This window comes from Mytilus californianus, unplaced genomic scaffold (assembly GCF_021869535.1).
Source record: "Mytilus californianus isolate M0D057914Y unplaced genomic scaffold, xbMytCali1.0.p SCAF_5, whole genome shotgun sequence".
Taxonomy (NCBI): domain Eukaryota; kingdom Metazoa; phylum Mollusca; class Bivalvia; order Mytilida; family Mytilidae; genus Mytilus; species Mytilus californianus.
The window spans coordinates 90,550,296-90,564,503 of record NW_026262701.1 but is presented as its reverse complement, the minus strand read 5'-3'; the positions used below and the strand labels follow the sequence as shown (position 1 = coordinate 90,564,503).

At 35.6% G+C, this 14,208-nt stretch overlaps 1 protein-coding gene across 1 annotated transcript in view; it reads left to right on the top strand.

The window, feature by feature from the left end:
• The first annotated feature begins 12,935 nt into the window (after positions 1 to 12,935).
• LOC127703238 (uncharacterized) overlaps positions 12,936 to 14,208 on the top strand; it is a 42,121-nt gene continuing 40,848 nt past the window's right edge. Inside the window, exon 1 of the mRNA XM_052207760.1 lies at positions 12,936 to 13,334. Within this exon, the coding sequence (XP_052063720.1) occupies positions 12,964 to 13,334 (371 nt within the window). The 5' untranslated portion in view covers positions 12,936 to 12,963. The remainder of the gene's footprint in view (positions 13,335 to 14,208) is intronic.

Here is a 14,208-nt window from a genome sequence, read left to right as displayed (position 1 = left end):
TTTTTGTTGCTATTGCTTTGTTAGTTTAGATAGAATTTTCGTTTGGTTTCTTCTGCCTCTCAATTATTTGGATTTGTCTTGATTTACGAAAAATCTTGACAAATTTTATATTGCTGCATGATAAAAAAAAACTCAGCAAAGATACAATGCTTATGATAACAATATATTACTGAAGGGCATGCATGACTTATCATTTTTTTAGTTCTTAATAATGGTTTTGAAATTTCTTTAGACCAAAATATTAGTAATATCAACCTACCAGATGCTATGCGCATGTATATGTATGAAATGCATTATGGAAACTTAGAATGTTCTTCACTAGTAAATAATGTATATCAAAATGTAGGTACAAAATATTCTAAGTTCAATACCCTGATACCATATAAAAATAAGATATATTTTCTCTGCTATGAGTGCGTGAATGCACAGTTAGATAATTTTTTATTGCAAATGTTTTCCCACATTACAATTATATGGCTTTTGGTTGGAATGTTTTATTTGCTTGTGGGTGTTCAGAGATGATGACTGTGTGAAAGCTGTGTTACAAATATCACAATTATAGGGTTTTTCCTCTGGTGGATTTTCAGGAATGATGTATTTTGAAACATCTTTACACAAAACACATGCATATCTATTATGTTTCTTCATCTTACAATTTAAGCTTTCTTCTTCATTCTGGTATTCATCCGTTTACATATGCCTATGTTGTACAATAGATGTTAAGCTTTTCAATTCGCAGTTTATGCATATCTTTTCTACACTTTTGGCAAAGAAAAGCTGCTTACAAATTAGGCACAAATCATTACCATGATTTGGATATGTTATAAACATTTGCAATGCTGATCCTTCCATTGAACTCTGGGTTTTACCTTGAAAAGCAATAAAACGTATGTGCTCTTTCAAATTCAGTACCTTTTCAAGCAGCGTGAATAAAAAAAAAAATAAAAAAATTGGTCATCTGTATGACGTATGTCCTCGTTCACGAAATTCGGTGTTTCTTTTTGTGTAGTTTCCGTAATCATCTTCTGTTAACTCTGCCTGGTGATAAGCCATGCGTGAAACCTACTATCTGCAGGATGAAATTTTGCTGTCTGGATTTTGCTTCCCATAGACGATTGCCTACCATGGCTGACGAGCTCCATCTTCCCATCTTTTCTTTCTGGGTCTGCTCCCATAGCCTTTGATCTTCCCAGATCTAACTTCAAGGTAGTGGTACTATTTACCATAGTTTGGACAAGGTTGATGAGTGCAAGGGCGTGTCCACGCAACGATGGGCCTACACACTGCATCTCTAGGGTCCTTGTTGCTCTGAGATCCTCTACAATAATGCCTAGGATGCTAGATCCTAGTTACCATGTGCTGTCGCGGGGAAGCATTGTAGAAGTCTTGAATAGTGTAGAGGCTATGTACTGGCAGAAAGACTTACACACTCGGCTTTCTTTTCACCTACAAAGCAGGCTAGCTAGCGGTAATAAGGAACCTATGGCTATTACCACACTAGACGCTTACACAATCCTGTGGTACAAACCACCAGCAAACAAAAAAAAAGTTAATTATACTCTACATGTTTCTTTTCCTCTGTTGCATTGATGATTGGATTTCAAATTATTTTGTAAAATTCATTTTTCTTTTGCCCAGTCATGAGTAACTGTCCTTTCTTTAGCATGATTTAAGAGTCTCTTTCTCTCTTTTTCAATAGTTGTCCCATATCTTATATTGATCACAGAATGCTTGCCTCGGAGGCAAATGTCTGTCTCTGATTTGCATTTTATCTGAAATCGACATGTTTGTTACGATGTACAGTGACATTTGTATTCTTTTTTACATCACTTTTGATACCTAGAGTTAATAAATTCAATCAAACAAAACAAATCATCAAAATTTAGTATTTACTATTAATAGAAACAGTCATAGGAATCTGATAAATGATAAATTAAAGATTATATTTTAATTGCATTCCAGTCTCAGCGTTTGCATAATTATTCAATTAAAGATTTAGACATATTGTGTTCTGCTATTTTACAATCAAGATGGCAAAAGATAATGGAGTACAACATAATTCATCAAACTTATTAGGCTTATAAATTTGTATGCCAGATGGGTGTGTTAAATTGTATCGATCAGTAACACTGAATTTAAAGCATTTTAACAAATGCTATCATAATATATTTTATTAGTGCTTAAAATCAAAACATTTTTAATGTAATTATTGTTTGTACAATCTAGTTCTAGTACTGATTGACTGATACAGTATGTCAGTTTGCTTGGTATTTTGCATGGCATGCAATTTTAACTATCTGGCAGGTCGAAACTTTCCTGGTTCAGTTCAAAATTACGTTTTGTTAGACCCTGATTAAGATAGATAAAAAATGTAATAATGTTGTTGATGGAATTGAAGTGTTATTTTCAACAATGGAACATCAATTTAAATTTTGAATATGCTGTATTGACTAAAACACAATTTTTGGCTTGTTATAATCTTTAAAAAAAAAAATGAATGATGAATATTTAGAAATGCTGTATATATTATACATTTACAAGCATATGTAACCAGGAAGGTCTCAGGGAAAAGTCAGATTGGTGTATTTTATGTTCTCCACAAATTGTAAATTTGATGCATTCCCTGACTGATGAGACCAAATATGCGATCAAATTTATGGTTTTATTAGATAGTTACATAACTGCATTGAAAGCACATATCAACTTGCCGTGCTGTTACATTTTTTTTTAGGAAAACAGAAAAATCAATTTATCTGTGTTTTTTTTTTTCAGAAACAAGGAAAAAGTGGGAATCGATCTGCTACACCTAAAACTCTTTTATTATAATAGCGTAGATATGTTTGAATTATGATATTGACGTTTTTATGCCCCCGCCGTAGCGTAGGGGGCATTAAGTTTTACCCTTGTCCATCTTTACGTATGTCCCAAAGTTGGTTTCCGTTCTCTAACTTTAGTTTGCCTCAACCAATGTAATGAAACTTATACACAGTACTTATTACCACTAAACTGGAATCAAGTACAAATTTCGGTAGCTTCACTTTTACTGTTCTTCAGTTATCCCCTTTATAACTTTATATGATATGCAAGCGATTAATCCACATCACTTTGAAACGGCCCCACCCATTTCCCTCCCCCCTGTGTATGTGTATAGTGTGTATGTGTATATATGCTGTTGGAATCTAGACCAGTCTCAGATCAGATGCATGTTAATGTCTAACTCTGATCGGAATCCAGTCAGGAAACCTGTGAATCCAGATGGTTACTAGTGTAAAACAAAGACATGTTTGGGAAAAGAACCACAGTTTAATGCTTAAATTTCATATTAATAAAACACAAACAACAGTACAGTTTGAAAACAATACACAAATTAATTTATTAATAATCTGTGGTATTCCAAACTTCCCAAACATGTGTGGTGTAACCAGTAGAAGGTAGGTTAAATGGTTTATTATTTCCCCAGGGCAACTGCAAATTTGTTCATGACTTCCTGTCTGTGTGCAAAAGAAGGATCCAAGTATGATTTGTATGCATTAGATTTCCAATCACCCTGTGATTGTATGAGATCAGCTGGAACCCCACATTCTAAGGCAAAGGAGGCCCCTCCTCTGCGAAAACTATGTCCCGAATATTTGCTGCTGTCATAACCCAACCTAGATAAGTTCTGTTTTAGCATCTTTACAAAGGCTGTATATGTAAGAGGGGTAACCTTGCCTCGTACTAAATACAGGAAGACAGGTGAGGGGGCTGACACTGCTGGCACCTTTTTAAAATTTAAAAGAAGCGCCTTAGAGGGACATAAATGAGAATTCTTCACTCTAGGAAGGGGAATTTCTAATATACGCTCTGAAAATTGAATTGTTTTGGTTTTGCGTACTTTTAAACAGACACCATCTGAGTAAAATGTCGCAAAGGATCAAAAGCTGAAATTGAAGGGGGCAAACAAATTTGACTTCCTTAAAAAGGAGAAAAAAGCCACTAAGCAGGCTGCCCAAAAACACAAGTCCTTACTACTGCTGACTGACAGTAAAGTAAATATCTCATTCAAAATTTTTGGTGTAATAGGCAATTTTTTATGTATGGCAGCACCTAACACACGTTTAGCACCCTTGAGTACTGACTCCATAAAAAAGGAATCTATCGGAGATGCAACTCCTGATTCTAAATGTAGCAACCGCACAATTGACAAATAATTTGTTATGGAATTAAATTGTAACCTTGAAGATAAATAGGCTACATATCTGGCTAAATTCATAGGACTTAATGGAACAAGGGTAATATTTAATCTTCTACAAAATTCTGCATATGACTTGAAATAGTTTAAATATGTCTTTTTGGTAGATTCAGCATAAGTATGACATCTAAAGTTAGCAACAATACTATCCAGTGATCTCACCTCCCTCGATACCAGTGAGCCTAAATAAAAGAAAACGAAGGGCATTACTAGACATGTGCCTAACAAGATCCTGTAAATACAGTGGCAGTCGAACATATTCACGCAAAAATTGTTCACAGAAAGGTAGATCATGCATCCGTGAAATACAGTCTGCTAGTATATTCGTTTTGCCTGGAACATGCTTAGCTATCAAGTGAAAATTATACGTTGCTGATAACCAAAAGAGCTCACGCAAAAAGGACATCAAAATAGCATTTTTTGGGGCCCATCGCTTTACTGCTAACGCCACTGAGAAAGCCTCTAATTCATTTATGTGAAGTTTCAAAGCAAAGGGGTGATCTTCTGCCCAATTTACATAAAACCAATCATTTTGATAGACACCCTCTCCACCTGATTTACAAGCATCAGTAGCTACAGAGGTGATAGGAACCTTTGCAAGTAAAATTGACTTCCCATTAAAAGTTGAAATAAAGTTATGCCACCACTTTATATCTTGCAATATTTCGCCTGTCAGACGCAATTTATGCCAATCTAGCTGTAATCGCATGATGCCGTTTATAATTCTACGGAGAAAAACTCTCCCGCCTCGAACCACAGCAGACGCCCAATTAAGCTTTCCCGCTAAAGATTGCAATTGCTTTTTTGAAGCACGCTTACGCAATTAAAATTCAGCCAATTCTGATTTCAAATCATGCAATTTTGCAATAGGAAGTCTAGTTTCTAAAGTAGTAGAATCTATCTCAACCCCTAAAAATACAATCTGTTGGCAGGGGTCTGTTACTTTAGACCAGCTGATACAAAAACCTAACTTCCTGAGCAGCGCAATTAAAATTGCTAACGCCTGAGCGCAGTGCTTCTTTGTCTTCTCGCAAATAAAAAAATCATCTAAATATGCCACAATGGTGAAGCCTCTACGTGACATCATTCTGCGAATTGCCTGAGATAATCTATGAAAAATACCAGGTGCTAATTTTGATCCAAACGGAAGTTTTTTATCTATGAAAGTGTAATCATGACCATCAGGAAAAGTCCATGTAAGCCCAGTGACCTCTCTACTTTGTTCACTTATTTTGACAGATCTGTAAGCGGCCTTTAGGTCCACTTTTGACATATAAAAATTTTTTGAAACTAACTTGCATGCATCATCTACTGTTTGAAATTTTTGTTTATCAAATTCTCCTGCAAAATCATTTACTGCAAAACCTATTGGTCTGCTACAATCATGAATAATTCGAACTCCGCCATCAGATTTAGGGATAACCCCAAGCAGACTGATAATTTGGGGGGGGGGGGGGGGGGGGGGAATTGACAAAAATATAGTTTCCGTTATCAATTTCTGTTAAAATTTGTTTATGTGCCTGTTTGTAAAAAGGGCTACTAGGCTTTGCAGAAGGATGATTTTTGGAGCGTACATTCTCTGGTAGGTGGACATTAGTGACAATGTCAAATCCATGTCAAATCCAAATAACAAAAATTCTTTGTCAAAATCATCACTTAACTCATTAGTCCATGAAATTAGATCAAGAGCACGCGTAGGCTTCACCATTGTATCTAGTTTTTTGTATGCTGAAATGCTTGGTGCTTTTCAGCACATGCAGGTATAGCACATGAATGCTCAAACTTACAGTGTGGCATAAAACAGCCTCTACGACTATTGAATTTCTTGCAAATCATCCTTCCCCCCCGGAGAATGAGAAGCATATGTAACTGTATGTTTATTAGCCATTACTTTCGAGCTCTGAGTTTGAGGTGCAATGCGGGAATTCTGACTCTGCAAAAACTTTGGCCTCAAAAATACAGAATGGAGATGGGGAATGTCTGTACCCCATCTAAATTGGTGTTGCTTTTGCAGGCGTCGGTATTCCCGATCAAGGAAAAAAACAGACACCAACTCACAGCTCGAAAGAAAAAGATAAATGCGCATAGTATAAGATAAATAATCCATAACTTGGGATGATTGTAACTCTCCTATAGCTATCAACTTATGCATTATGGACAAATTAGCCATAGACCATTGTGTTACCGACAATGTTTCTAATTTTGGCTTGACAGGCCCCGATTTGAAAACTAATTTGCCTCCTGACGATTCCGAAACTAATTCCTCTGATTCTGAGTGCCCCCCTAAAGTATTAGGTACAAAATCAGTTATATCAAAGAAATTCACATTTGGATCAAAATTTTTAGACTTTAAAAATATTTGAGGGTCTTTCCATGAGTAAATGTCATTGACCAGCAAATTGTCTCTACCTGTGGAAGAATTATGAGAGTCATTCACAAATTGTCCTGTAATGTTCTTCTCCCTCGACATCATCTTTAGGATCTCTTGCACATAGGCATCCTCCGATCGGGCGTTTGACGTATGGGCGCCGCCATCTTTGTTGTTTACATCGTCGCCATCTTTGTTGTTTACATCGTCGCCATCTTTGTTGTTTACACCGTCGCATCTTGGTTGCTGGTGCCGCCATTTTGTATCCTAGCGGAAGTTCTCTGTGTAGCACGTTTTCATTTCCGTAAGGGTGCGTGTCCGCCATATTCCCAGCTTCAGCGCGACCGTCCTTGAAAGTTTTTCCAACTGCTCGCATCAACACTTTTTGCTGCCCAAGCGGAATATTAAAAGCTGGCATATCCTCTTTTTCAATCAATGAAATCGCTTCCATAGAATCGAAGCCAAGTCTAATTAATTCGGAAGCTGTGTTTGGATTCAGCTTCATTGTGGATGCCCACATCTGTACCTGATCGACATTACGTGGAAAATCTACTTCGCCTTCACTGTCACTCGCCATATCGCTTATAGTCGCAAATATACTATTTGGTACAAATGTTAAAAAAGTTTAAAGCAGAGCATTTCTGACTCGGATAATTCCGTCGCCGGAGCGTGCAGGATAAAAACTACAAAAGTCTACAGGGAAACGCTATAAATTCCATGCTTTCATGTCGATCCGGCCCCACGTCGATCCGGCCCAAGTCGATCCGTCCCACGTCGATCCGGCCCAACGTCGATCCGGCCCATATTTAAAGTCGATCCGGCCCAATAAAAAAATATATTTATAAGGAATAAAAATAAAAATATATATTAATTGTAATTCATAAATGTTTATGAATTTTATTATAATGTAAAAGGTGTACGGTAAAAAAAAATTGGCCTTTGACAAATATTTTCTTCAGATGAGTTTAAAACAACTATGTTGATTATGTTTTCATTACAAGTTTTCAAGATTAATGGATATAATTATAATAAAAACGTATATAACAGAATTAAGTACAATCAACAGACATCAACATTAATCAGCAGTAATTAGCATTTTCTTTCAATTGACTGTGATCTTAACAAGTCTTTCATCCTGTGTAATAACAAATAGTTACATACACAACGGTACAAGCCGATCCCCAAGCTGATACATACAAACTTTATTTTTGTTTTAAGTTCTTAAAACTTCTCAAATGGCATCAAACTCCACTTCTACAAGATTGTTCCAGCGCTTTCAAGGAAGCCAAAACTGTTTCGAGGCAAGTGCGTCTGGTAGATGAACAAAGTCTTGCCCGTTGGCAACGCACCAAGTATCAACGGTCACAGGGACACCTTTTCACTATGGGAGCAACTTCAAGACGGTACCATCACCACCTCCTTCTTCCTTCGTGCCGTCGGACACATGTACGACATTCCTGTGCCAGACCCAGAACCAGAAGAAGACACTGACAGCGAGTGATTTAATTGACATTGAGTGAACTGTATGACTTGTATTATGTTAGTGCATATGTGGCTACAATCTATATGTTTATATAACATTTATTTATTAAATGCTTAATGCTTAATGAGTATTCTTTATGTTTAGAATAAAAAGTAAAATCACAAAAATACTGAACTCCGAGGAAAGTTCAAAAAGGAAAGTCCCCAATCAAATGGCAAAATCAAAAAAACAAACACATCAAACGAATGGATAACAACTGTCATATTCCTGACTTGGTACAGGCATTTTCTTATGTAGAAAATAATATAGTGCGTTTTTTCTTGGTGAGCTAATCAAATTGAACAGTTATAGTGCTGTTAGTTGTTCTATATATTATATATGTACTGCGTATGATAGTTACTGTATATGTTATTGTAGTGCTGCAAGCGTGACCCCTTTTATATTATGTAAGTGACAGTGTTACTGTTAGTGTAAATGATTTAAGAGTTATATATATTTATGTGAGTGTCAGAGATAGTGTGTTTGTTAGTGTGTATGAATTTATTGTTGATATTATATTTTAGAGAGTGAAAATGTGCATTCAGTGTAATTATTTTGTTATTATCTTGCAATAAAGAATAATGGATACTCATATAACTTGTTTTTTATCTACACACAGCTATTCAAAATATTGTCAACTTTAAAAAAATACAATTAATTATTATAACACATAACACCAAACAAAAGATCAAACTATAAAGACCTTGTTGATTACGTAGCTTTAATCAATCAGGATTTGATTGAATTAAGTGATTACGAGTGGCATTACCTTAGTTCACAATCATTAGACAATTGTTGAATAAACAAACCAATTATAGACTAATGATTTGATTAAACAAGTCATTATGATGAGTTAAATTTTATAGGTTCCATTGGACTGTAAATATTTATTTAGCTATTCTGTGTGTGAATTAAATAAAATAAAAATCGCCATGAAATTCAAAGTTATCATGGAAAATAACTTCATATTAAAATATGTTGAAACTGCTATACAAACAGACACAATCACACTCATTTTCGTATCGATGTAAAATAATTCTTTGACTGGTACTCCAATACTTCACTTACCCGTTGTCATCCATCAACGATACTTTTTACAAATTCCATTTATACAGTCACAAAAATTCCATTTATTTGTCACAAAATCCTCCAAAGTCAATATAGTTTATTCATATTTTATTATGGGGCCGGATCGACGGAGGGACGGATCGACGTGGGCCGGATCGACTTGGGACGGATCGACTTTGGGCCGGATCGACTTGGGGCCGGATCGGTTTGGGGACGGAACGACCGGATACCAATTCCATCACCAGAACACGGTATGCAAGGATTACACACGTCAACAGCAGATCTCAATAAATTCCATCGCCGGAATGTGCACAAAAGTCTACAGTGTATCACTGTTAAATATCATTCTCGGGAATTCAGCTATTCAGACAAAAGTTCTCTATACTTTCACTGGTTTTAACAACGTTGCCGAAATATCCATTTCCAAGGATTTAAACCAATTTTTCCCGTAAAATTTTTCGATGTTTAAAGACAATATATATATATATTTTAAATTCGCTAATGCCAAATTGCAATGCGTCTGCTTCATGCAGTTGTATTATCTAGAATGCCTAAATGAGGCGCGCAGTAATTAAAACAAAAGGATGATAATTAATTAATTATCTCTGCCGATTGGATAATTTGAAATAAGGGCCTTGTTCTGATTGGTTCCCTTCCCACATCTCACAAAGCAATTAGAGAGCGAGATGTCAAGAGTGGCCAGTAGGGAATTCCTTATATCATTGGTTGTTATTAATAGATATAAGCTGAAATAAAATACCCAATCGGCAATAAAGGACAGATAATGCATGTGCGATGATACATGTCAACATGATGTGTATTAATAATCCATTTTTCTTGTTAATAAAAATATCACGGGGTACCATCTGTGTCCCATGGACACATTCCCCATTTATTTGTATTGTTTTCAGCTTTAATGCCTCTTATTCCTTTATTCAACTACAGACAAATGTCTTTACAAAACTTCTAAGAAAAAAAAAAACTGTAAATAAATTAAAAAGGAACTATCAAAGAACTGCAATCAACACAAATTCCCTCTAACTAAAGAAAACATTAATACATGCTATTCAACACATACTAAGGAGGTTCCTGCGTTGGACCGGCATATTGGAATGTGGCATGTTGAACTGTCTTTTTTTTTTATCCCCCCTGTCCTCTGTTTAACGTCAATCATTGAACAACAGATTAAGGTAGAATAATACAAACATTTTTTCACCCCCAATCAGACAACTTTAAACTGATGTAATTTCTTTCATCCAGCTTTAAATTTTATAAATGAGGTACCAAAAGAAAGAAGAAAGATTAATCTTTCAAATGGTGATTATTTCATTATGACATGATTATTACATTGTTAATTATTATGTAATTAGTTGCTATATTGTGATGTCTACAACACTTGAATGAAATTAGCTTCTTTGTTATTCATACAATCCCAAAATATTTTATAGATTCTTGTGCAACACAGTTTGACCTCCAAAAGGGTGTCTCAGATTTTTCCTATTGTATTTCATTCTCTCATAAACCTTCAATGAAGTTTGCAATCTCAATTCATAAGAGATCACTAAATTAAATTGGGTATAAAATTTGTTCTATTGATGTTTTTGGAAATCTGAGACACCCTTTTGAAGATAACTGGTCAAGGAACAACATGTGTGAAAATCAGGCATATAGGGGCACCCATCTAGGAGCTAATTTCATTTAAAACTACATTTTCATGACAAAAATGAATGTGTCACAATTGAATAAATAAGGATTTTCCTACTTTTACCCCATTAACTTCAATATAATTCACACATATATCATGGGGATACTTCAGGATTGGTCTTTAATCATAAATCAATTAGGTTTTGTCCAGTAAGAAAGCATTCCAATTCAGCAATTCTAAATATATAAAGAAAATGCACACCCAATGCATCAAAAATCATATCTGGCGGGAGATGTTATATCATTATTGATCTTGCTGAAAGTCAGTTGCTACTGATATGGTCAAAACTCCGCCCACCATGATAAACCTTTACTATTAATGATCTCAGAAGTTTAATTACACATTGCATTTATTTTTTTTCAATATTGATTTTATTCTTTTAGTACATAAAATGATATATTTTGTTTTTGGCATTGTTACAAAAAGTAAGTTTTGTATAAAAGTGACACCTAACATCCACGTATTCCAACATCAATCCGAATTCCGACAGCAAAAAATCTTATTCGGAAGACTCCGTATACATACTATTAGTATTTTACTGTAATTATATTACAAAATATTGATCACATGATGCTAGTATTACTAGACTTGCAATTGCTTTACATCAATCCGACACTAATTTAGTGTTAACCCTCTTGCTGCCGTTAGTATTTTAAGGTTGCATTTCTTGTGCCAGAAAAAACGACGGCTCGACGTTTGTGACGTCAAGTGCCCAATAATAACGTCATACCCCATTGACCGTTACATTTGGGACACATTGAAGTAAAATGTTACACTGTTTAATCTTCAGTCTTTTATTTGATAGAGATAAAGCAATGATGAGAAGTTTGCATAAATTAAAACATGGACAAATTTGTCCCTCTGGCACAGCCGGTGAGTCAGGCGGGTGAGGAGGGAAGCAAAGACAACTCGCCACACTGGCAAATCGCCCCACTTTTTCACCATCTCGCCCCACTTTTTAAAAAATAACCCCACTCTTGTTTACCAACTCGCCCCACACTGGTTTACCAGCATGCAGTTCAAAGTCCTGTCAACCGCGAAGTCATGGTATTTAGATGGCACCTTAAAAGTAGTCTGTAACCCCTTAATTAGACGTACAGATGTTTTCCATCGACGCCTTCCTTACCAGTGGTGGTAGCACCACACAGGTTCCTTCGACATTCTGCATGATGAGCCGCAGGCTGACCATGCAGAGACTATAAAGCAGTAAGTACCAATTATTATTATTATTATTTTGATTATTTTTTTGTAATTTCGCAGTACATGTATTCGTTAAAATACAATTCATTTTTTTGGGGGTATATTACAACATTTTATAAAGTATAGTTACTCATTCTCTGTTAGAATTGCTACTCATTCTCTATTAGAATTGCTACTCATTTTCTGTTAGAATTGCTAAAACCTGGAACAAACTACCAGATAAAATAACAAAGGCCCCATCCATTAATGCCTTTAAAAACCGACTAGATAAATATTGGTCCGACGAAGAGCTATATTATAATGACTATAGAACAGAAATATCCGGAAGTCACAGTCTGAAGTTTTTTCTATTTTCCATAAGTGGGGCGAGTTGGCAGACCTATATTCAGCGTGATTTTAACCATTTTCATAATAGGGGCGAGTTGTCAGACCTTTATTCAACGGAATTTTACCCTTTTTCATAAGTGGGGCGAGTTGGTAAAAAAGAGTGGGGCGATTTTTAAAAAGTGGGGCGAGTTGGTGAAAAAGATGGGCGATTTAGTGTTGGACGATTTGCAAGGGGGCGAGTTGTCATGGATTCGTGTGGACACATGTATTCCCCCCTGGCAGCAAGAGGGTTAAGTGTTGTTTGAAGTGAATTTCCATATTTGATGAGGATTTCCAATTGGCCTTGTTTTAATATCAATCAATTTCAATGAAGATTTTTCAGATTTTCTATTTCCCATTTCTCTATCCAATATTGCTGAATGTCTTTCAAGGTACGAGTTGTCAAAGGTACGATTAGACATGGATTCAATTTTGCGCATGGGTGAAAGTGAAAGCTAATAGTTCCGGTAAACGTTACACCAGACAAATTGTGGGCACCGATTATGTCAGATAATAGTGCGTCTTCTAGTGGGTCTGGTAAAAGTAAACGCACTGCTCATTTATCACCTGCTTCCAATTTACATATTTGGGTATCACAATGGTCACGAAAAGATGTGGAGAAAGAATTACAAATTTATTGTAGCGACACAGCGGTAACTCCTTCATCGATTTTGGAAAAAATTACAAATGAAGAATTAAGCGAAAAACAAAGTGAATATATGGAGAAGGTGAAGCGTTATTTAAATTTTGATATTAAATTTATGGAACTGATATTATCTCAATCGGTGGCTCATTATCCTGCAACAGGCATTACCCAACACCTGAAAGATGTAATAAAGGACACTATAGAGAGGTCACTGAAAGATCCAGATAGGTAAACTTGCATTTTCCCAATTAGGTCGTATCCACCCTGTGCAATACAGCTGTCTGGTGGTACTTTATAAAGTTTTGTGTGTATTGTCATTGTTAACCCTCTTGCTGCCGGTTGTTTTTCAAGGTTGCATTTCGTGTGCTAGAAAATACGACAGCTCAACATCTGTGACGTTACAGTACACGTAGAGAGTTTATAATCGCGAACTCTTACCACCGATTTCGGGGTGTAGTGGTGTCACACCGCGATTCACGGATTTACTGATTATACTCCCAATTTCCTCCAAAGATTCTTTCCCAACACCGCGTGACTGTTAATTGGTTTATTGCCCATCGGATGTACTAAAAATTAACGATGCATGACAACATAATAGGATTAGCCAGATTATTCACCTATGTACATTTAATTGATCTTGATTGCACTTGTGTGCTTTAAAAACACGGTCAGTCAGGGGTACTACTTGTACAAGTAATCTTTATTTACTTGAAGAAGTAAATAAAATAAATTTATAAAAGTTAATTATAATGTTTGAATAATCTCCCCTTAATTTTCTCAAAAGTTTACTTGTATAAGTAAATTTTTTTACAATCCCACAAAAATTCTCAAGTTTTGAGATGTAAAAACAAGTCATGCATGTCTTTAACAATTTTTCTCAGTTTACATGTAGCTCATAATTTTTTATTTAAGTTCAATGTTTCATTTCATTAACAATGATTAATTCAACAAAGAAACTGGCAAAGATCTTAAGTATTTGTGCAAGGCCTTCAAAAATTGCCCCTTGGGGGCTTGTAAATGAGCAGTGTCCTGAAGATAACAGACAAATGAGATTTTCATTGTCCATGAAATTACACTTAAATGCTTAGTAAAGACATCTGCA